At 36.3% G+C, this 25,122-nt stretch overlaps 1 protein-coding gene across 1 annotated transcript in view; it reads right to left on the reverse strand.

Annotated features, from left to right (window-relative positions):
* LOC145319342 (uncharacterized) overlaps positions 1–25,122 on the reverse strand; it is an 86,048-nt gene that overhangs the window by 48,263 nt on the left and 12,663 nt on the right. Inside the window, exons 11-36 of the mRNA XM_080161421.1 lie at positions 24,642–24,700; positions 24,096–24,200; positions 23,361–23,437; positions 22,654–22,773; positions 22,174–22,249; positions 21,550–21,601; positions 21,116–21,177; positions 18,591–18,642; positions 17,199–17,258; positions 16,464–16,541; positions 15,557–15,660; positions 9,538–9,623; positions 8,851–8,931; positions 8,444–8,512; positions 7,679–7,749; positions 7,130–7,160; positions 5,595–5,685; positions 5,315–5,399; positions 4,895–4,958; positions 4,625–4,663; positions 1,923–1,998; positions 1,739–1,795; positions 1,593–1,635; positions 1,059–1,140; positions 778–902; positions 257–413 (exon numbers count right to left, since the gene is read on the reverse strand). Coding sequence (XP_080017547.1) covers positions 257–413; positions 778–902; positions 1,059–1,140; positions 1,593–1,635; positions 1,739–1,795; positions 1,923–1,998; positions 4,625–4,663; positions 4,895–4,958; positions 5,315–5,399; positions 5,595–5,685; positions 7,130–7,160; positions 7,679–7,749; positions 8,444–8,512; positions 8,851–8,931; positions 9,538–9,623; positions 15,557–15,660; positions 16,464–16,541; positions 17,199–17,258; positions 18,591–18,642; positions 21,116–21,177; positions 21,550–21,601; positions 22,174–22,249; positions 22,654–22,773; positions 23,361–23,437; positions 24,096–24,200; positions 24,642–24,700 — 2,002 coding nt within the window. The remainder of the gene's footprint in view (positions 1–256; positions 414–777; positions 903–1,058; positions 1,141–1,592; positions 1,636–1,738; positions 1,796–1,922; positions 1,999–4,624; positions 4,664–4,894; positions 4,959–5,314; positions 5,400–5,594; positions 5,686–7,129; positions 7,161–7,678; positions 7,750–8,443; positions 8,513–8,850; positions 8,932–9,537; positions 9,624–15,556; positions 15,661–16,463; positions 16,542–17,198; positions 17,259–18,590; positions 18,643–21,115; positions 21,178–21,549; positions 21,602–22,173; positions 22,250–22,653; positions 22,774–23,360; positions 23,438–24,095; positions 24,201–24,641; positions 24,701–25,122) is intronic.

Raw genomic sequence — 25,122 nt, forward strand, 5'->3', positions numbered from 1 at the left:
ATATAATTATAACTCAAAAAGTGAAGTAAATTCTGAAAAACTAACAAATTAACAAATGTTGTGTTATCTGTTAATAGTTTAGGAAGAAAAATAATTTGTAAGTTCCTTGCAAATGCATAGATCAGTATTTGTTTTTTTACATAATACAGGTTATCCAAATTCTTTTCCTGTCCTAAGGCATATTTATTGTATATTAATGATACTTGACTGAAATTACCCAGCATTATTAAGAGTATATTCATCAATTCTTTTTTACCTGTTCACCAATAAAACCAGGCTGGCATTCACAAGTGAAATCATTGATCTGATCATGACAGATGCCATCATTAGCACAGGGTTGAGACTCACAATCATCTACATCCTCCTCACAGGAGTCACCAGTGTAACCAGCAGCACACAAACAAATATATTCACTTGAAATAAATTACAATTATGTATGAAAATGACAGGGATATTGAGAGATAGGACAATGAAGGATGAATTTTTGCACATACACAAAATCAACCCTTTTGTAAATTAAAATTATTAATTGAAAAATTTATACACTACTAGTTTTAAACTAACCAACCCAATGTCTTTGAGCCAATAATTAAAAAAACATTCTTATAAAAATTTAAATTTGATTGTAATTTTTAGCCCAATGTCACCTTCCTCCATTAAATGGTAAAATAGGCCCTACAGGTACATATAAATATTTGTTATAATTGGAAATCAAAAGTCAAAGATTTTTCAACTACATTCTTTTATCAAAAAGTTTTTTAAATGCCAAAACCTTACCCAATTTCATCACGACACGTGCCACCATTCTTGCAAGGTTTTGAAGCACATTCATCTATGTCAATAGTGCAATGTTGTCCTGTAAATCCAGGTGGACAAAGACAGCTGTAACTATTCACACCATCCTAGGTATTGAAAATAGGTAATGAAAAGAATTCTTTGAATATGTAAATTGTAAATTAGCTCTTATTATTTCCACTACTATGATTAAGAATTAATAAAAGGTTGCAAAGATATTAAATACAAAAATTATATAAAATTATAGTTTGTTTAATGTTCACCTGACAAGTTGCACCATTTCTACAAGGTTTAGGTTTACACTCATCTATATTTATTTCACAGTCTCTTCCATCAAACCCAGTCCTCAAAAATATTGTAGTTAGTTAATTATTTAATAAACCCGCGACCGTGGCTCAACATGTAGCGCATCCGCTCGTCGTTGGGAAGGTGTTAGGTTTGAATCTCAGTCCGACACCGCGTCATAACTAAAGACGTTAAAAATGGTTCCCACTGCTACTATGTCAGATGCGCGACATAAATAGTTAGAGTGGGGGGAATGCCTTGACCCAAAACAGGGGCAACTCATTACCATGCACAGTTAGGACTTCTCAGACAAAGGTCGTGCATCACAGAGAGTTGGTTGTCTGTAATGTACTGTACCACAGGTATGAGGTGAAGGACCAAGAGTCTGGCCTTGAGTTGACAAGTTGACTGTTCAGTCCAGGTGCAACTCACCCATACGACATTAGCATTATAATTATTTAATAAACAAAGCATACTTTTGTAAAAATTAAATTAAAAAAGAAGCTGCTTACCTACAGTGGCACTGATAGTCATTTAATAGATCTTGACAGGTACCTACACAAAATGCTGATTAAATAATGTAGAAAATTAGAATTCTTTTTACTAAATATTTGATTCTTTATTTTTTTTTCTTATGTAATACTAACTTAATAATTACCTTGGTTTTTGCAAGGATTAACTTCACATTCATCAATTTGAATTTCACAATACTCTCCTTTGTAAATAAAATAATGTTTAAGGAACTAAAAGATAAAATATTAAAGATAAAGGAAATAAACTGTGCTGAATCAAATTATAAAGCATTTGGTTTTATGATTTATCAAGTATATATCTTTACTCACCTGCATAACCAAGAGGACAACTGCAAGTGTAGCTTTGAACTCCATCAATACACAATCCTCCATTCTGGCATTTGTGCTAACCAAAATTATACAATATCAAATTTCATCAAAATAATTAATAATCAACTATGAAATGAAAAAAAAAATTAAACTTTGACCAGAAACATTTATTCTATTGAGATGAAAACACATTTTAAACAAATTTTAAATTAAACTGAATCCCAGCCAATTCAATACAATTAGTTAATAAAATAATTCAACAACTTCCAAACTTAGAAATTCTTAGCATCAATCTTGCAATTTGAGCCAGCTCATCAAAGATACCAATTGCTGAAAGACTTAGCCACAATCCCAGGGCACTGCCAACTTCGACAACCAGATCAAAGATGCCATAACTGAAGATAAAAGTGTACACTGGAACTTTTTTGTCTATGATTATTTCCATGATAGCAGCATCTTTGATGTTTGAACGATGAAATATCTTTTCAATGTTGATTTGAATTTCTGTACAAGAGGGCAAACATTTGTTAGCAGATACATCTATTGGTAAGTTTGCCAGTAGATGATAGGACATATTGTACAGATAGCTGGCAGTTTCTGGCTTAGGAACAATATTCTTATTGCATGTCAGATCATTATCTAGTATTTGAAACCAAGGTGGAAGGCAGTTAAGATGATCAAGAAAGGTATCCTTAATAGCTTGTTCAAAGCAAGTAGCTTTAGTTGTTCCTTGGGCAGAATAATCAGTACAAGTTTTACCAGCCAGTACTCTCTTGTCAAGTTTAGTCAATTTTACTTTGTAGGTCTTAAATTCAAAGTATGGAGGTGTAGAAGGTTGAACATTCATTCTCTCTCCAATGACTCCATCCATATCCTTTCTAACTCTGTTAGCTTTAAAAGCATCCACAAGAATAGCAGACATTTTGTTGGTAGTTTCGAATTGAATATTGTCTGTTTCTTTGATATCAGCCTTTTTACAGAATCCTTCAGGCAAAATAAAAACATCATCTATGTTAGTTTCCTTTGGCTTTTGGATGTTCAGATCAGTGTAGTTAAACTCATATAAGTCAGTGATGAGTTTCTCGTAGTTCATTGATTGATTTGCTCCTTTCCAAGTGATTTCTTTTGTACAATTTTTGCAGGTAAGTTGTCCTGATAAGAAGTTTGAATTCCATGCATAGCCATAAGTGTTGGCTAGGCTATACTTGTATTGGTTCATAGAGCAGATGTACAGTTCAGGCATTTCTATGTCAGCAAGGGTGGCTTGAGACATGTGACTTACAACAGGATTATCAATATATTTCTCCAGAGCAAGTTTCATCTGGAGAATAAATATTCCAACAGCAATCCATTGGATTAATACTCTTAGTATTTTATACTTCATGTTTTTTAATGTATTCAGGCTGACATTATTGTAAAGAATGACAAAAATATCGAATTTGTATCCTTTTTTATATACTAAATACCTTTATCAAATAATACTACAGTAAACACAAATACCATTCTATTTTTTTATCGAATTTTTATAATATTGATCCTGCTGTAATGGGTATTCCAAATGTTCTGGCAATGTGTGATCACAAGGCAAAACTTGAAATTTCTCTCTCCCATTCGTGGACGAAGAAGGTAGACATTACAAATTTTGCCTGATGATCAATATATTTCAGAATAATTTGGAAACTTATTCCCGTTTATGCAATATTACAAAAATGCAATACATAATTATGTCATATTTTAGGCTAAGATATATAATCAAAAAATAAATAAATCCTATTAGATTGTATACATTGTCGTTTCAAATACGATAAAAACATTATTAAAAAGAGTTGATTAAAGTTATTTTTAGCATTACTTATTTCATAATTTGTTCTGTATAAAACATAGTCTGAATGTAAAATTTGAATCAAGTTTTTTAAGATACAAACAAAAATGTTACTTAAAATATTTTGTTTATGAATTAGGAAATGTTTGATAATCATAATAAGTTACAAACTGCTTTCAAAACCTTTTCAGCTCTATGAATAGTGCTCTAGTTAAAAAAGAACTTCTCAGAAAGTTTTTTTTGACGTCAGCAATGTCATAAATGTTTATGTTATGTATTGGTTTATTTTGTACAATTTGTAAGTTGAATAAGAATGTATTGTACAATTCTACGTTTATTTTCTATGTAAACAAAAACGAAGAATTGAATATTCATAAAAATTATTATGTAGATGTCTAAAATTCAATATCAGCCTATAGTATTACAATACACCTCATTGAATAATTGTTTGTTTAATATTGGAAAGTGTCTACTTTTATCTATTTTCTTTGTCCAACTTAATAAATTGACAAAACTTTTAGAAATTTAATGTCAAAATTATTGAATAAGAAAGTAAAAAACTATTTGACTAAAGTCTAAAATTCAATAAAATATGGTAAATCTATCAGTTTGGGGAAAAACTTGCTTTCATTCACATAAACTGTACATCGTATGAATAACAAGGACAATCATAACTATAACAATCGCAGCAACAACAGTTTAGATAAAAAAGAACAATAATGTAAAGTTATACAGTAAGAACTTACATTTATAAAATCATATAAAGGTATTGTAACAATGAATTGTTGTAATAACTGTTTTCAATTTTGAAAATTCTTGTAAATAAGTCACTAAATATGATAGATTGGTCAGGTATTAAAATGAATTAAAAATAACTTACATCTTTGCAGTCATCAATGTTGATTTCACAGAGAGACCCCTAAAATAAAAAAAATCAAATCAATCATATGTCATTAAAAAACATTATAGTGATCGAGTACAAATTTCTTCCTAAAGTCACCCCCCCCCCCCCAACCAATCTCTATAAAAGCTAAAAACTTTGAGTCCATAGAGTCTTTAAAAACCCCGCACAGAAGATTACCTACTATAGTAGACATGTTATAAGGGAATATTTATATTTAATAGATTAACAAGCTAATATAAATATTACCTTAAAGCCAAGTTCGCAGTTACACAGATAATCATTGATCAAATCAGTACAATTTGCATGATTCCTAATAATAAATACATTTTTACTCATAAATATACTGCAAGAGTAAGGTATAAATTCAATATCTCATTAGCTGCAACTCATAACCTAATTCACTGAGGACTTTCAGACAAAGGTGTTGAAATCAAAGGGTTTGTTGTCTGTTACTCTCTTAGTCCATTGGAGGTAAAAGTGGCCTCTAATTCATGGACCTCACCCATAAATAAAGAAGCGAATTCAATATGCAAAAAAAAGTCAAATAAACTTATTAATGATGCCAAATAGAATTTAAAAGACCTTTTATATCTAGCCATCTTGGTATCTAAAGGTAAGATAATAGATAGACAGAAAAACATCTAGGTATCTGGATATCTATAATACCTGCAAGGGTCGCTGGCACAGTCATCAATATTAGTTGTACAATTAGTATCTGTATACCCTGGGGGACAGGCACACCTATACCCACCTAAATATTAAGGACAATTAATTTATAGAATCACCCACAAATAAATAAAATTAATGGATCATTTAAATCTATAAACGGTTATCTATTTAGGAGTGGCCCCAAAAAGGAATAGACAATGAACTTTATAAAAATCAAAAAGCATTATAAGAATTTCTGTACAGCAATTTTTTGTTGTTGATGTATTTAATTTTTTACCTAGCATTTTAATGCAACTACCCCCATTTCTACAGGGTCTTGCTAAGCAATAATTTGTCATATCTTCACAGTATTCGCCTTCATATCCTTTCTAAAATATAAATATTTCTACAGGGTCTTGCTAAGTAATAGTTTGTCATATCTTCACAGTATTCTCCTTTATATCCTTTCTAAAATATAAATATTTCTACAGGGTCTTGCTAAGTAATAGTTTGTCATATCTTCACAGTATTCTCCTTCATATCCTTTCTAAAATATAAATATTTCTACAGGGTCTTGCTAAGCAATAGTTTGTCATATCTTCACAGTATTCTCCTTCATATCCTTTCTAAAATATAAATATTTCTACAGGGTCTTGCTAAGTAATAGTTTGTCATATCTTCACAGTATTCTCCTTTATATCCTTTCTAAAATATAAATATTTCTACAGGGTCTTGCTAAGTAATAGTTTGTCATATCTTCACAGTATTCTCCTTTATATCCTTTCTAAAATATAAATATTTCTACAGGGTCTTGCTAAGTAATAGTTTGTCATATCTTCACAGTATTCTCCTTTATATCCTTTCTAAAATAAAAATATTTCTACAGGGTCTTGCTAAGTAATAGTTTGTCATATCTTCACAGTATTCTCCTTTATATCCTTTCTAAAATATAAATATTTCTACAGGGTCTTGCTAAGTAATAGTTTGTCATATCTTCACAGTATTCTCCTTCATATCCTTTCTAAAATATAAATATTTCTACAGGGTCTTGCTAAGTAATAGTTTGTCATATCTTCACAGTATTCTCCTTCATATCCTTTCTAAAATATAAATATTTCTACAGGGTCTTGCTAAGTAATAGTTTGTCATATCTTCACAGTATTCTCCTTCATATCCTTTCTAAAATATAAATATTTCTACAGGGTCTTGCTAAGTAATAGTTTGTCATATCTTCACAGTATTCTCCTTCATATCCTTTCTAAAATATAAATATTTCTACAGGGTCTTGCTAAGTAATAGTTTGTCATATCTTCACAGTATTCTCCTTCATATCCTTTCTAAAATATAAATATTTCTACAGGGTCTTGCTAAGTAATAGTTTGTCATATCTTCACAGTATTCTCCTTCATATCCTTTCTAAAATATAAATATTTCTACAGGGTCTTGCTAAGTAATAGTTTGTCATATCTTCACAGTATTCTCCTTCATATCCTTTCTAAAATATAAATATTTCTACAGGGTCTTGCTAAGCAATAGTTTGTCATTTCTTCACACATTACATTTGCATATTTCCTACCTTATAGGAAACTGCTATTTGGAAAGAAAATTTACATATAAAATAACCATATTAATAACATTTGACTGTATAAAAATTATAAAATGTATATAACATTCATTTAATTCATTTCTTATTGTTGTTCTTTTTATGTATGATTGTACACCTTAGAATAATAAATCTAATCTAATTAATACTTTGTCAAATCATAATTTCATTAAATTTGTTGATGAAATAGTTTTTAAATAAACAAAAATTTGTAGAATTAGGGGTCTTACCTCACATTCGCATTCATATCCACCAATAAGGTCCTTTTCATTAATACAAAATTAACATAAATAAATAAAATTACAGTTATAAAAAGGCATTTTTTTGAGGTTTTGGGACAAAGTGACTCAAAAATCAGTAATATGACGTCATAAAAATAAAGGAGAAGTGGGAAAGAAAGCCCCTAAATAAGAGATGGATAATCACTCAATTTTATGACGTCAAATGGCTGATTTTTGAGTAACTTTTTCCCACCACTTTTTGAGCAATATTATACACTAAAGTAGCTGGATGTCTAAATAATTGATATGTTTTTGGTCTTGGGCAGGGTTTGTCCTATTTTACTGAAGGAGCGGAAAGATTACTGTTAGAATCTTGATGATATGCATCTTATGATATTGAAATGTTTCATTGCGGATATAAAAGTTTACTGTTATCATCATGCTAATTGACATTATTTATATCAACTAAATAGCTTAAAGTATGACTACAAACTTTTGCTTATATAATTACAACAAGAAACATATAACATAGCATTTTGTGGATTGATTATTTTGTTTTCCTTGCAAATAGATTTTGGGCTGCATCTGTTGTTTATACAGTCATCTACATCTTGATCACAATATCTTCCCTGAAAAGTTTAGCATTAATAGATAGATTTATATGAATACACTAGTTGGATTAAATGTGAAATTTAGTAGCTAGTACTTTATGGAAGGGAAGTCGACAATCGAATTTCAATTTAAGAAAAGGGGGGCAGGGGCGTCCAAGCTTTTTTTTTTGGGAGGGGGGGTAAAATGGCGCGCGAAGCGTGCCGCAAATTTTTTTTACCCCCCCCAAAATATTTACCCCGGGGGTAAAATTTGCTTGGGGGGGTAATTACCCCCCCTGAAATCTGTTGGCAGGGGTAAATTTAGTTTACCCCCCCTAAAATTTACCCCCGGGGTAAAATTTTTTGGGGGGGATAATCGCCCCATTACCCCCCCCCCCCCCCCTTGGACGTCTATGGGGGGGGGGGGGGGGTAGGAATATTTTATCAAGGAGCAAGAAGATGGAGGTCCCCTACCCTAACTTTTCTCTGGATCTATAAGAAGCTTGAAGCTTTATTCTAAAGAACAACCATATTGGTTCTGCGGTTAGTGATAAATTAAACTACAAAATAAAATAAATTAATAACTTTGCATCCTCTACATATAAGAAGTTGAAAATGCAAGATAAACAGAATAAAAAGACGGATGCTTTAAGTAAAAGGCTGACTACATATTCCAAGTTAGAAAATTATTAAAACCAACAAATTTCTTTTAATTAGACACCAAAAGTATTACCTGAAATCCTGCAGTGCACAGACAAACATAATCAGCCGTTCCAGAAACGCATGTTCCATTCATACATTTCTAAATAAAGAAAATTAGGACACATGAAAAAAAATGTGTGAAACCCTTTCACATAAATCAAAATATTTTTTTTGACATCTTTATTTTGTGATGCGGCTAGGCTGAGATTTAAAGTTTTTTTCTAGTGTGGCTTCGAAACAATTTTAAACCAATATTATAATAAAAATCATAGAATTAATACCAGTTTTGTGTGCTTTTAATTGTACATTTTAATGTGCTTAGAAAGATGTTTATAAAATAATGCGATAAATAAATATTCTGTCTGACAAATGGCATATTATACATTTTCATTCGATGTAAAATAAGCTACTAATTTTAATCATCTACCGTATACTTACATGATTTTCACAGAAGTCAATCTTCGTTTCACAGTTTATTCCAGTAAATCCAGGTAAACAGGAACAATAGTATCCAGAACCCTGCAATAATATAGAATAACAGATTGTTCCAGTAAATCCAGGTAAACAGGAACAATAGTATCCAGAACCCTGCAATAATATAGAATAACAGATTGTTCCAGTAAATCCAGGTAAACAGGAACAATAGTATCAAGAACCCTGCAATAATATAGAATAACAGATTGTTCCAGTAAATCCAGGTAAACAGGAACAATAGTATCCAGAACCCTGTAATAATATAGAATAACAGATTGTTCCAGTAAATACAGGTAAACAGGAACAATAGTATCCAGAACCCTGCAATAATATAGAATAACAGATTGTTCCAGTAAATCCAGGTAAAACTAAACAGGAACAATAATGTCCAGAACCCTGTAATAATATAGAATAACAGATTGTTCCAGTAAATCCAGGTAAACAGGAACAATAATTTCCAGAACCCTGTAATAAAATAGAATAAATCCTGGTAAACAGGAACAATAGTATCCAGAACCCTGTAATAGTATAGAATAACAGATTATTGTCACAAAGATAATGGATTTTTTTTATAAAAAAGTATTCAGTTAATATGCAACATGGGCCAATAATAAAACATATAAGACCCAGACGACTAGCTTAAGCGTTTACCTGGTTGACACAGGTGCCATTATTCGCACATGTGTTAAACTGGCAAGCATCCACCTGGACTTCACAAACACTTCCAGTAAATCCATCTAGAATTAAGATTAATATAATATGTAAATTCAATAAAGATGTGAATACACTAGGACAACAACATTCATAGAAGTAAAACTCAATTTTAATTCCGGTTCCAATGATATGCGTACACTGACTGTGCTGCCAGCCGTTTGGGAGCAAGCTACATTTAAAGTTATTTAGTCAATATAACGACTTATGAATTTGGTGTTAGTGTGGTATTCGGCAACCGTGAGCCATGCCTATGGCACCCCTGACCGGGGTTTGGTGGAGGGTCAATGGCCCTCCCCCGAGTCCTGGGGAAGGGGTCTGTCGACCCCCTCCCTATGCCTAAAATTAATGATTGAATCTGCCAAGTTTTATTATGGTTAACTGTATTGTTAATTCCCCCCACCCTTTCCAGGGATGGGGGATCATTATTGCCCAAACTGACTATTGTATATGTATTATAATGCTTTTATGTTATGATTATTTATTCCTATCTGTGTAGTTATTGTTTGTTGTATATAGCTTTAGTACCCTTTAGACCTGCAATAAAGTGACAACTGAAATAGATGTTGATTATTATTTAGTGAATGCTAGAGAAGCGTAGCTTCTCTATAGTAAGGTGTCCACGTCTGTCACACTGCCGTAATCTAATTGAACTCCAGTGTCTGCCATTTCTCCTCGGCGGATACCACAACTTTTGGTGACAGCTGTGTGAGATTACGGCAAACCACAAGTGTAGAGCAGACGCGCAGCTGAGGCTAAGGTACTCCCAGCAGTGAAACTGGCAAAACTGACACAAGCAACCTGAATTACCCACCCTGGATAGCAAGGTCTAACTCTGCATCCGGCAGTTGTGGAAGTGGAACAGCGAAACTTGACGAAGAACCGCAAGAAGCGCCAACATCTAACGGAGAATTGAGCGCTCAAAGGGCTGAAACAGGCCTGCGGACCGGCTGAAACAAGCCAAATAAGTGTAAACGGCTGAAAATAGGCCAATTTTATTGCAAGAGATAGCAGGATCCGAACCAGTGGCGCTAGCAGGACGGGACATTCCCTGCCGCCATCAGCCGGATTTGGATCAGCGGCGCTAGCAGGACGGGACATTCCCTGCCGCCGATAGGCTGAAACACGCCATATAGCTGCGAGCTGCGAGCCAACATACGAGTGTAGTGCACCAAAGCAGAGAAAACTACGTCAACTCCAAGTATCCTGAGAGGCTACAACGCAGCCACCCATCTAGAAAAACAGATATTATATCACATTGCAGGGATTACCACCCTGGTGTGATGGCTAAACAATAGATTTATGAGCAAAGATTGGCAAACAATTTGTTGTGTTGTGATAAAACTAAAAATAGAACAGGCTTGGATTTATTGTGTATTGTGATAACAACTAAAAATAGAACAGGGTTGGTAAACAAATCTGTTATGTAATTGTGATAAGGACAAAAATAGAAGCTAGATGTAATATAACAAATGCCCTGATACACAATCTAATCACCTCAAGCCTACAGCACAACAACAATACACCCCTTATCTCAGAGGAAAGGGAGGGGCCCACTCTCCACTGAAGGAAATACAATCAAGGTGACATAACAGATAAGCCTAGGATTAAGGAGAAAGGGCACCATTACTTCATCACACAGTTACCTCAAACCCACAGCACTCCCCCCTTCCTCACAGGGGGAACGGACGGATTTACCCCCGTCCCCTCACGCGCTTCCCCCCTCCTACCCACACTAGACTAAGTCCGCCCACGGTGTGGAGCTAGTGGCCGGGAACACAGAGCGCCATTTACGGGTAGCGCAACGGAGTGCGGAAATATCATAAAATTCAACGGACAAAGCGGACCAATGAGAGAGCGAGTTGAGGGATAAGTGCGCGTTTTACCTGTGTGCGCGGATTTGACGGTGCGTAAGCGCGTTGCAAGGACAGGAGATTTCACGCACACACACACACACCGGAGCGGAGCTACTCCATAGCATCTAACAGAGGTATTTTTAGAAAATAAAGAATTACAAGCTTCCTCCTATCTGTAGTGTGATAAAGGAAAACCAAATCAGTTCCTGACAGCAGTTCAGACCCTCAACACCTATCTACCCCTACCAGCCTACTCTACAACCTCAGAATCCAACTAGTGATAAGTACAGCTAAGTTATATCTTTGCAACTAAACTACCAACCTAGTGATACAAACAGTGTTGGCTGTTAGGCTAGAAAGCCTCAAGTGACAAACCATTTATCCTATTGCTTTATAACTTTGTGTCCCGCCGTTGAACCGTTGACCCGATGGAACAGCCGCAAGCGCCAGGAGGCGACCAAGCCCCAGGATGGCTCCAGGATGACCCTCAGCCGGCTCCAGCCGAGTACCGCAAGCTGATGCTGAGTAACCTGCCGGAGTATAGAGGACCGCCCAAGCAATCCTGGAGTTCACATATCCGCAGACTCGAGATGTCATGGGCGGCTTACCGCGTGCCACCCCATGACTCCCTCAACCGCCGCAATGCCCTTTTACTGTCACTGGTAGGGCAAGCGGCGGAAATGGCTTCTCATCTGTTTGGCGAGGCAGGCCAAGCCTTGACCTACGAACAGGTCAAGGCCGAGTGTGAAATGTTATTTCGTCTTGCTTTTGAATCCCAAACGCTTAAACAAGCGTTTAGGGATTACAAGCAACACTCGACAGAACCTATACAAGCATACATATCAACCAAGTGTGCCTTGTATAGGGACGCCTACAGCCATGAGGATCTCGAGTTGTTAGTGGACGAATTAAATCGTGGCATTCGTAACGCTAATGTGAAACGCGAGATGATGAGTCATGAGATCACGAGTGTACCTGAGTACACTCGTAGAGCCATGTTCACCGTCACCATGATTACCAAGCAGCTGAAGGAAGGTGTGTGCCTAGTGGACTCTACCGACGGGCTCACTGGATCGGCCAGCATCCAGTTGCCCCAATATGACGAGTCGGAGCCAATGGAGATTGGCGCCTTGGCTCCGGGTCTCCACCAGATGGGGAAGGTCGCTCCAGATGACAAGGTTCCAGGTCGCTGCTTCCGCTGCCAGGGGAGAGGCCACCGAGCTCGAGACTGCCCGACGCCTATGGAAGTTAGCCTAGAGGAGAGACGCACCCAGCCACGCCATGACCGTTCTGCCAAGTGCGAGCGTTGCCACTATGCCGGTCACACGGCGGCCGAGTGCAGAGCTGACTGGGACCAGGTAGCCAGCCGCAGGCGCACCGCAGATAAGGGTGCCCCTCCAGGAAAGCCCAGCAGAGTGGCCCATATGGAAGGGAGCGCGCCCCCAGCACCACCGCAGCAAGCAGCCGCCCCCAAAGCCGCGGACCGAGCCGACGGAATGCCGCAGTTTGGGACCGTTCCAGCTAGGATCAACGTACTGGGCGGCGCGGCTGAACCCAACCGGGTTGGCCTGGGCTTCAGTCTCAACCACCTGGGGCCGGAGTTGGTGCAACCCTACAACATCGCCGAGCCAGAAGTCCTGAGGCCCCAGCCTTTTAGCCTCAACATGATGGAGCCTGCTCGACCGAGCCTACCCAGCAAGAGTGGAGGGGCGCTACCCAGCGTCACTGAGACGGTGTACGGGGAGGCCCTGGCGGCCGCTGAACGAGAGAGGCAGGAGGCGCTAGCCAGCGCATCAACATCGATGTATGGGGCGCCACCCGGCGCCGCCACCTGTGATGACTGGGGGGTGCTATCCAGCGCCTCCCATCTGGAGCCTGGGGCGACAACCGTCGCCGCCACCGAGATACCTGGATCCTGGAACGAGCCAGCCTCCAACCTGGTGCCTGGGGCAACAACCGTCGCCGCCACCGAGAGACCTGGATCCTGGAACGAGCCAGCAGTCCCAGCGGAAGGGGTGACACCCGTCACCCCCAGCCAGCCAGCGCCACCAGCCTGCAGGGAGAGCCCAACTACATACCATCCAGCGCCCCCTGCCATCCGAAGGAACCCAGCTGCCCAGCACTCCCAGTCGAGCCAGGATAAGTTAAATTTGACAAATGTGTTGTATCCAGACCATTGTAAAACCCCAGCCTTGCCTGTGCCCCCTGCACCAGAGGCTGGGGAGATTGAAATTTGGGGATATAAGGACTTGCCTGTGCCACATGCACCTGAGTTCCTAGGGCAGGGGAGGGACGTGAGTCAGGGCGAGCCTGTGCCACACGCACTTCAGCCCCATGCCACTGGGCATGCCATGGACAAGGGAAGGGACCACTTGGGGCTAGGGGAGCCGACACCCAGGCAAGCGCCAGTCGCCTGCCAGTCTGTCATTGGGGAGGGTATCGGGGTGCCCCGGCCACACAAAGATAACGCTCAATGGAAACTTGTACCTAGCCAGGAGCAGCCCAGCCGTGTCCAGCCCAGAGAAGCAGCCGTGACCCGAGCCGAAGATCCCCAGCCGCGTGTGCGAGGTAGATGGCTGCCTGGAAGCTTCTCACACTGGTGGATGGTCCTGTGGGGACTACTGCTGGCAGCCGTGTGGCCTACAACCAGCTACGTCCTGGTGGGATGGGACTGTGCCAACCCCACCCACGTCACAGCCTACAATAAAGAAAAGATGTGCAACACGGAACCTCTACACCAGGAGGTGCCCCTGGGCCATGAAGTACACGTCCTGCAGCAAGTCAAGGTGAGGGAAACAACAGGATACAGTTGTCAGCTCACTGTGTCCCAGTGGACATTCAGGTGTGGGGTATGGGGTCACCTCAAGGTGACCTCGGTCCCCACCCTCATGAGGCCAACCAAGATAGATCCAGAAACGTGCCGAGACCTGGCCAGGAACCGAGTCTACACGCTGCCAGGCAAGACCCAGCCACTGACGTTCCAGCTGAACCATCCCCTGTTCTTCACCCTCGATATGGTGGCCAGAGCCCGGCTCACCCATGCCAAGTCCCGGGACTTTTCAGTAGACTGGGATGCCATTCCCATCGGCCGGGAAGCAGCCGAGGAAATGGTGTCCATGCGATCAGCCGATAGCGGGCATGACCGCCCAGGCAGGCCAGGACCGCCCTCTGGAAGACCCCGCGGCCCCTCGGGAGGTCAGGCTGCCGCCCAGACGGTCAACTTGGCAGCCAGTGCCCCAGCCGCTGCCAACAACAACCAGAATGCCCCACTGCTGACTGTCCCAGCAACAACTGTGCCACCCGCCAACCTGACACCTGCCGGCGCTGAACTACGTGTCCAACCAAAGCCAGCCTCTGCCTTCTATCCCACGTTGGGAGCCCATCAACCCTGAGAAACACTCACCACTAGGATTCCATTGAATCATTATCGTTTGTATATATCTTAGCCCTAAGGAGCGGACCGAAGGCCTCAACCACTGTCGGAAGTCTGGTAGGGAAACCCTCTCCCAGCCTTCCGAGGGGAGAGTTGTGGTATTCGGCAACCGTGAGCCATGCCTATGGCACCCCTGACCGGGGTTCGGTGGAGGGTCAATGGCCCTCCCCCGAGTCCTGGGGAAGGGGTCTGTCGACCCCCTCCCTATGCCTAAAATTAATGATTGAATCTGCCAAGTTTTATTATGGTTAACTGTATTGTTAATTCCCCCCACCCTTTCCAGGGATGGGGGATCATTATTGCCCAAACTGACTATTGTATATGTATTATAATGCTTTTATGTTATGATTATTTATTCCTATCTGTGTAGTTATTGTTTGTTGTATATAGCTTTAGTACCCTTTAGACCTGCAATAAAGTGACAACTGAAATAGATGTTGATTATTATTTAGTGAATGCTAGAGAAGCGTAGCTTCTCTATAGTAAGGTGTCCACGTCTGTCACACTGCCGTAATCTAATTGAACTCCGGTGTCTGCCATTTCTCCTCGGCGGATACCACATTAGTCCACCATTGATTTTTTCAAAATCATATGCCATGGAACAATTTTTTTAAGCATAATCTAAGAAGACAAAATAAATACCAATAAAAAAAGGTAATCTATAATTTACCTGGGCAGTCGCATCTAAATCTATTAACCAGATCTGTGCATATTCCATCATTCAGACACGGAGATGATTCACACTCGTTTATATCAATCTCGCAATTGGTTCCCCTATAAATCAAATAAGAAGTTTAATAAGCATTTTACAAAACAATGTTAAATGTCGATTCTTAAAGTGATGTATAAAAATCTAGGGATTTAAAGGGATAAGACAATTGTCGATAGATTAATGCACATCCCAATAATGGTACACACAATTATTCCTTTTGTAGATTACAATTAGTGGTTAAAACGTTTAGAAACCCAACTTAATGAATTAACCAATCAAAATTAAATAAAATTCCCCAAAGTTGTCAAGCCAACGATTAAGAAAACGTTATTATAAAACTTAGTGTACTATTGTAATAAACAGCCCATTGTTCCCTCCCCCCTGAATAAAATCTTAACTCTGGTTTAAGGAATAATTTTTATTTTTACGACTGGAAATTACACGGATTATTTTATTACTAATGGACAGAAGGTTTTTTTGTAATGATAGTTCTGAACAGACATCATCTGAACCTTAATAAAGTCCGTCGGTCCTTCCATTAATCAATAAATGGAAAGTTGTAAATTATATTTCCAGTAAGGCTTCGAAACCGAGTTATATCCGATGGATTAGAACCGGTTCTTAGTCATACTAAAAAATACTGTATAGCATCGTATTAAAGACAATTTTCCACAAATAATAATATAAAAATTATGAAATAAAAACTAGATTTGTTAGACCGGGCCTTCGGCTCCTCGTTGCTTACAAAGCTGGTTTTATTACATAACTATTATCACCGGGCATCAAATATCTATAAATGTCTACAAATCTAACTTTTGTCTGTAAGTCTGTTTGTCTGTTATTAAATATACCAATATTATCTTACCTATATCCATCTTTGCAACTGCAAATATATCCATTAATTTCATCAAAACAGGTAGCATTGTTTTTACATGGTGATGATCTGATTTTCATTTCAAATTAAATGTATAATACCTATAGCTTTGAAACCGATTAATATCCGCTAAATTAGAACCAGTTCTAAGACACAATGAAAAATATTTGAAAAGAATTGTATTACAGACAATTTCTTGGAACAAAGAAATAAAAATCATAAAATTAATACCAGATTGCGAACCTAGTAATAGTGTCGGACTGATTATGACGTAAAAAAAATAGCCAATGAGAGGCCATTATTGACCAATGGTAAAATGTATAGTGGCCTCTCATTGGCTATTTTTTTGCGTCATAACCAGTCCGACACTTTTACTAGGTTCGAGATTGCCCATCGGGGCTTTGAATCGGATTAATATCCAGCAGATTAAAACCAATTCTCAGCCATATGGAAAAATTATATTACAGACAACTTTCTTAATTAATACTAGAAGACTGATCGGAACTAACAAAACTGGTTTTAATCTCAAAGTGTTTCATTTTATTATCTGCGGAAAGTGGTCTATAATACAATGCAATAAATAACTATTACTATCTAGAGATCCATGAATATCTCAATGTATAAATTCTAAAATTTCTTGTGAAGATTATTTATTGGGTAAATGTAAATTTTGGATGTTGTCATCCTTGAGATATGCTTAGTAATTTAATTTGAAAAAATATATTCCTGCATTCGTCAAGTTCAGTTTCACAAAGTTTGCCACTGTAGCCCGGCTGGCAGGTACAACTAGAGAAGGTTAAACATCATATCATACATCATATAAGTGTCTAAAAAATCAGCCATGTGATGTCATAAAAATATTATCCATCTCTTTTTAGGGGTTTTCTTTCCCACTTCTCATCTCATCCCTCATTTTTGTAACGTCACATGGCTGATTTTTTGAGACACTTTATAAAGTTTTGATTTTGGCGTGTACAGGAATTTTTAAATAAAAATTTATTAAAGATTTTGCATTAGTAAAGTTGTGTAATAAATCTATTTTTAATTTAAGTTGAGGATATGATTTTACGGTACTACGTCAAACCCTAGATACGTCAAACAGTAGATGCGACAAACGCTAGACAGACAAACAGTAGACAGACAAGTCCTAGACACGACATACGCTAGATACGACACGCGGTAGAATGCGACAAACACTAGAATATGACAAACGCTAGATTTTTTCTAAAGGCGACAAACAATAGATACGACAAACGCTAGAATTAATCCTTATAGTAAAGTAAAAGGATGTTTGTTTGTCTGTACCGAAGAATCTCGCTGACCGCTGATCTGATCGGGTTCTCCTTAACAGGGTAGCTTCTCACAGGTTTCGGGAAGGTTTATAACTATTTTGGGGGGAGGGTCTCACCACCCTCCCGAGATATTTCGCCCGAAGAAAAAAATCACCCCATCCCCCCCCCAAAAATTATTTTTTACTAAAATAAAAAATTTATAGTAATATAAATTTAGTATTTATGAACGAAAAAATCTATTGATATTTTTTAAAGTTTAAATTCTAGCGTATGTCGCTTCTAGTGTTTGTCGTACTTTAAAAATTCTACTGTTTGTCGCGAAATTGAAGATTCTACTGTTTGTCGTAGTCTAGTGTTTGACGTATCTATTGTTTGTCTGTATAGCGTTTGTCGCATCTACTGTTTGACGTATCTAGTTTTTGACGTAGTACCGATTTTACATATTTTCCAGGGTGAGTAAAAAGTACAAGCACTAGAAAGTGACATGCGTGACGTCATAAAAATACGCCAAAATAATCTCTTTTGTATGGGTTTCCTTTCCCACTTCTCCTCTCATCCCTCCTTTTTAGACGTATTTTAATGACGTCACACATGACACTTTCTAGCGCTTCCCTAATTACCTATTAAATCTCTATCAAAGTGCCTAGTAGATCACAGGAAACCTTCCCTTTTATGTGTTAATATTTTACTTTCAGTTAGGTTAGGTACATTAACAGGATAATGGGGATAGGACACAGCAGTTAATATACCTCAAGGGAAAGCACAAAATATCAATGTAGTTTTAGAAAAGCTACTCAACAACTCTGCTGATAAAATGATGCCTTACTTGAAAGAATTGTTGAGATCTATACAGGTACCGCCGTGTTTACATGGAGCACCTGAAAATAAAATGAATGATTAGTAGGCAATTTCACTTCAACTGGAACAAAAGCAAATTGGTTGTAAACTTTTTATTTCATTTTCGATGCTAGTTTAGGCTTAGGAAGAAAAAAAAGATGACCCCACTAAGATATAGTAACCCTAAGATGCTAAAAATTAATATTATATCATTAGTATTTTATATTTAAAAACTAATATTATTCTAATAAAGTAAAAAAAAGATGATAAGGGCCGTTTCTGTGGACCTTTCGTTCATTTATTTCTTTTCAGATCAGGCACTTTAGTAGAACATTGAAATGCATTCTGTCTCGACATTTTCCACAAGTATAAAAAGTCAAACCAAAAATATGTAAAAATTATGTTTTCCATTTTAAGTTGTTCTTCTTATTACAGCCTTAAAAAAATTAATTAGTGATTGTAATTTGTGATTTGAACAGTTGTAACTTTTTTTTATAAAGTAATATTTTCACTTTTTTTCATAGTATTATGAAATGTTAATTAGCATAATTTAGATTTTTTATTACGTAATTTGTAAAATTAAAATTTTTAAATAATTATAAAAAACATAAAAATGTTGCTTTATTACATGTTATCATCGATCAATCAATTGATCAACATTTAAGTGAACAGTTTTAATTTGATATAGAAAGTACAACAATCTAAGGCAAATCATATTGAATGATTTATTGACAATGCTTATTGACAAATTCTAAAATTTTTAAACTTTTAAAACCATGAACATTGAATATAAATGTCCTAGTTGATACTTTCAAAGTACATTTACTTTTTTTGTACTTTATTTCAATGCAAATTAAATGCTATTGGGACAGATAGTCCGAAAATGTACTCAAGTTTTAAAAGTATAAGAGCAACAACAATTATACTGCTTCTAAAATTTAAATAAATATTAAGAATCTCTTATTTTGTAAATCTTTGAATAAAAACCTTTTCAAAAATATTTATAAATCTGAAGAAAAACCCAAAATACAGAATATAAAATGTACAAAATCGGAACCTGATTTTTTTTCAGTCATCCATACAAAGTACAGACGTTATGACAAAGTAAGATTTTAAAAAAGCATTAAAAAGAGTGTAAAATTAGAGCTTTTTAAAAAGATACATGCAAATTTTAAGAGCGGCTTTCCATATCAGCTTTTATTTTGAAAAATGTAAATTTCCCTGAGGATATGCAAATTTACTAACAGTTTTGAAGGGACACTTTTAATTTGACGGGTTAATTTTGAGATTACTGCCAATTTGAGCCGCGATAACAGGGAGAAGGAAAACACTCTTACACGGAGCAATAGAAAGATTAGCATTAACAGTATTGAATCTTTTTATTGACGGATTTTTTTCATAATGTTTAGAAAACATTCAAAATACAAAAAAACTAATCTTATAGGAATCGCTACAAATGTCTACTACTTGTAAAAAAGTTAATATTTGTTGCACTTCTTACAAAAAAAAAAAAAAAAACATTGAAAAAATTGAAAAATATTTAAAAAAACACCAATTTCATGGGATTAAAAAAACTTTCTAGTAATTGTAAACATGGTAACGTTTGCACTTATAACAAAATAACATTAAAATAATGAAATATAATTAATTCTTTTTCCAATTATAATAAACAAACTTGCTTTTTTAAAATCATGAAAAGATTGGGGGGGGGGGGGGGACAGGGTGATTGTGAGGACAATGGTTGATTAAATCTACCACACCCAAATATGTAATCTATACTTTAATTAAAAAGTCTATTGACCTATACTTACACCCCTGCGTGATAAGTTAATCATGTACTTCAATTAGAAAAGTAACAATTTAAGTGATAATAACTTTGTATTTTTAAAAGCGATACTTTTTTACAATTAATGTTTAGTCGTCTGTACGTTCTAAAAGGAAAGCTCTGAAGTAAACTGATTAGAAACGTCTAATTGAAATCAAACCTCAAATGTAATTTTTTGTAACAAGAGAAAAAAATTGTAAGCAGATAAATACATTATAAAAACTTGGCAGCATATCCTTAAAGCTAGTAAAAGTGGCTGACTCAGATATTGGTGTCAAAATAAATTAACCAATGAGAGGCCAGTATACACTGTAATTGACCAATGGTAAAATTTATAGTTGCCTCTCATTGGTTAATTTTTTTGACGTCATAATCTGAGTCAGCCACTTTTACTAGCTTCCATATCATTGTATAATAAAAGAAACAGAATGACTATATATCTGTAGATTAAGATCTTATTAACCACAGGAAAGACATGGTTCTTCTGTTCGGTGAACATTCTTTTAGGTACAGGGATGTTTTAGGGTGAAGCCTACATCCACCTATGAGAAAAAACAACCTTCAAAAATCTTTCTAGAACTTAAATAGAAAGTGAAGGGTCACCTTACCCCCTCCTCCCATTCCCTTTAAGTGTCATGAGGTTAGCTGGACGTACGGACAGACCCTGATCCTGCACTAATATCAAATACCTTCGCATTCGTTGATGTTAATTTCACAGTTGGTTCCCTGGAAACCTGGAGGACAAGAACACCTGAGCAAATTTAGGTCAATTTGAAAAATGGCAACATCTGATTTTTTATTGAATTACACGAATTGGATTAATATCTTATTTCTAGAATATTTTAGGTAGCTTGTTCTGCTAGAAGCCTTTAAAGGTACTTTCTTCTAGTTTGGCCCGTGTGTGACACTAATAGTAAGAGGTACGAGAATGTATTGGTCTGTCAACAGGCATAATTCAGCATTATGGGATAAACTAATTTTAATCTTATGATTGTACATTTTTATATTCGTAGAAAACTGGATACAATAAGATGTTTTTCCTAATTTTTCAGTATGGTCGAGAACTGGTTATAATCCACCGGATATTAATCGGTTTCAAAGCGATACTGGATATAGTATTTACCTGTACGAGTATGCTTGATCTTGGCATACTCCTCCGTTCAGACATGGAGTTCCTGAAAAATAATAATCCTTATATAAAAGTAACAGGATATCAGCCTGTCTGTAATTTAAGAAATAGCTAACCGTTGGTCCAATTTGGTTTTCTTAGACGCTATATGGCAGCAATCAAATTACAATTAAATTGACCTCTTAAAGGTTATTCAAACTTTGTAAACTTTGATTCGATTACAAACAAGGAAGAGTGGTAAATGAAAAGAAAAAATAAAAGTAAAGTAATTTTAAGCAATCCCTTAACCTATACGAATGATTGCAACAACCGTAAAGTTAAAATAGTATTTTATATTCACAAAACCCATCAAACAAATAGATCAATATAAATTCTAACTATGTTGAATAAAGATTGACTTACTGACATCTTAAACTGGTTACAAGTTAACAGAAATCTAGGCTACTATGCAAATACGTTAAAACTTCTTTGAGTGGGGAGGGGGGGTGTTTAACACCTATTTATTCCCTACCTCCTTTTACATCCTTGCTTCTATGGTTGTTAATGGACCAAATGACCGATTAAATATTGCTGAGAATTTGTGAATTAAGTATGCAGAACAATTAAATTTTTTTTTACCTGAGCATTCATCAATATCAATAGAACAGACGGGTCCAGTAAATCCTGGAGCACAGGAACATACATATTTGCCAACCTAGATACATACAGGTGCTACTTGATTGATACATAAATAGGTAGAAGATACTTGACAAGATAACAATGTGTTAAAAACCATTTTTATATATTCTGGTGCGGAAATGTATAGAGAACATGGACATATGCGTCTTTGAATAATTCACCAAGAAATATGGGCTGCAAACCATAAATTACTATTTTTGTGGGTCTTACTGTATATAAGTAGACAGATGGTCTTGACTAATTAAATTATCAGTTTTTATTGTGATTATATTAATTTTTAAAAATTTTGTTTTATGGCTAATTATTACATATTTAATAAATAAACGAACTGACCAATAAATGACAGGAAAAATAGCAAACCAAACAGACAAAATTTTCCCCCTGACATAATATCCATGTAAATTCTCATCCATTGTGTACCTGATCTTTGCATGTAGCTCCATTAAGGCAAGGGCTACCTTCACAATCATCTATATCTATCTCACAGTTCTTTCCAGCAAATCCAGGTAGACACGCACACTCATAGTTGTTCTGTCTGTCCTGTAATAATAAGAATATCCATAGTTGTTCTGTCTGTCCTGTAATAGTAAGAATATCTATAGTTGTTATGTCTGTCCTGTAATAGTAAGAATATCCATAGTTGTTCTGTCTGTCCTGGTAATAGTAAGAATATCCATAGTTGTTCTGTCTGTCCTGTAATAGTAAGAATATCTATAGTTGTTCTGTCTGTCCTGTAATAGTAAGAATATCCATAGTTGTTCTGTCTGTCCTGTAATAGTAAGAATATCCATAGTTGTTCTGTCTGTCCTGTAATAATAAGAATATCCATAGTTGTTCTGTCTGTCCTGTAATAGTAAGAATATCTATAGTTGTTCTGTCTGTCCTGTAATAGTAAGAATATCCATAGTTGTTCTGTCTGTCCTGGTAAAATATCCAGGTAAAAAGATATATAACAGGTTGATAAATAAGATCCTTAGGACTTGACAAAAAAATTTCTCAATGATGGAAAATTAAATTACCCAATCTGTAGATTAAAATCCTTGGTTGAAAAGTGTGGATACTACTAGTTTGGAACCAATCCATTAAAATTCAATAAATTCCAGTATCTCTTCCCTCCCAGGATGTACCTGACAAGTTGCTCCATTGGCACAAGGATCTCCTTCACATTCGTTTATATCATCATCACAAAATTCTCCAGTAAATCCTAAAATATCAGCCATAGTAGTTCCATTAATAGCGTAGCAATAATGATTAGTTCTAGCGGTAGAGCTGTAATAACAGAAATAACAAGTTGATCCATTTGATTGATGTAAATTGTCTAAGATTCGCAATATTTAATATAGACAGATAGTCGAAAACAAATCTTAATTTCTATGAAAAATGGCTAAGATACAAAATATTTCATGTATACAGACAGGCATTAATCTTTGGACCTCAAAAATGATGAAAATGCAATATTTTTCTATTAAATATTGATGGAAAAGGTATAAATAATATACTTTTTTTTTATAAAATTATTGGCAAAATATCTAAAGACGTTAAAAATGGTTCCTACTGCTACTATGTCAAGTGTGCGATATTGATAGTTAGAGTATGGAGAATGCCTTGGCCCCGAACAGGCGCAACTTATTTGCATGCACAATTAGGACTTCTCAGACAAAGGTAGTGCAATCAAAGAGTTGGTTGTCTGATGGGTGTTATTTAACCTAATACCTCGGGTGTTTGGACAGAAAAGGAGACATTTGGCTCCCCTTAGTTATCCTGGGTTGTTGGACCTGACGTGTTAGTGTCATTGACAGCATCCCCGCCCGTATGAGGTAACTGATGAGGTACAAAATTTATCGCCAATGGCTTGAATGTACCTGGCTCGCACTGACAGTGGAAGGTATTAATTCCATCAATACAGGTTCCATTATTCCTACAGGGTCTTGTTATACAGTCGTCTATATTCGTCTCACAATTCAATCCTGAAAAAAAGTTAATAATATAGATAAATAAGTACTGCACTATTTTAATAAACAGCGTAACTGCAATAACTAGGAGATTAAATACACTCATCTTTATTCGTAATTCATAATTTTTATTTGATTTTGTGGATTATGGAAAGAACACGAAGTAAAGTGTTTCGTCGTATTTTCACAGTTACCTTTCTACTATATCTAGCACCTTCGTGGGGAGGGATCTTTAACCCTGCGCTCAATCATTAACATTTACCTAACCTAAAATAACCTATCAAGAGCTATTGTGAAAATACGACCACTGCTTCTTTTTCTTTCCTTGGTCCTATTTTTTTATTTCTATTTTAATTTTTAAAGCAATTAATGTGCTATTTCGTATAAAATATAACATTATTGGACATAAGTACACAGATTTAAATAGCCAGTATCTAACACCAAGTTGTAGCTTACCTGCAAAGCCAATTTTACAACTACATTTGTAGCCTCCAATATCATCAAAACATGTTCCACTGTGGAGTATTATTCTTTTGTTTTTTTAGGAGCGAAGCGAAGTATTGGTGTCTATGTCTGTCCACCAGTCTGTCGGTAATGCTATTGGATGAAATCTAGCTTTATTGGCTGCTATTTAAGATAAACAGATTAAATTTTTGGTGAAGATTCCATGTACCAATGAGCATCAAGTAAATATTTTTTTGGTAAGTTGGTCCGTCGGTCATGCTCCAAAAGATTACAATACTTAATTTATTTTTTATCATGATAACTGTTCATCTGCTCTACAACTAAATTTGTTCGTTTGTCCATCCACGATTCTTTATGCTTGGTTACTTGTGTATGTTGTTATCCTTGATTAGTTGTTATTGTTAATGTGATTATTTATGCATTCATCTTACTCTATCTGATTATCTATCTATCTAACTAAATGAATAATATT

The sequence above is a fragment of the Acartia tonsa genome, chromosome 5 (genome assembly GCF_053477335.1).
Source record: "Acartia tonsa isolate MP-2025a chromosome 5, ASM5347733v1, whole genome shotgun sequence".
In the NCBI taxonomy this organism is placed as follows: Eukaryota; Metazoa; Arthropoda; class Copepoda; order Calanoida; family Acartiidae; genus Acartia; species Acartia tonsa.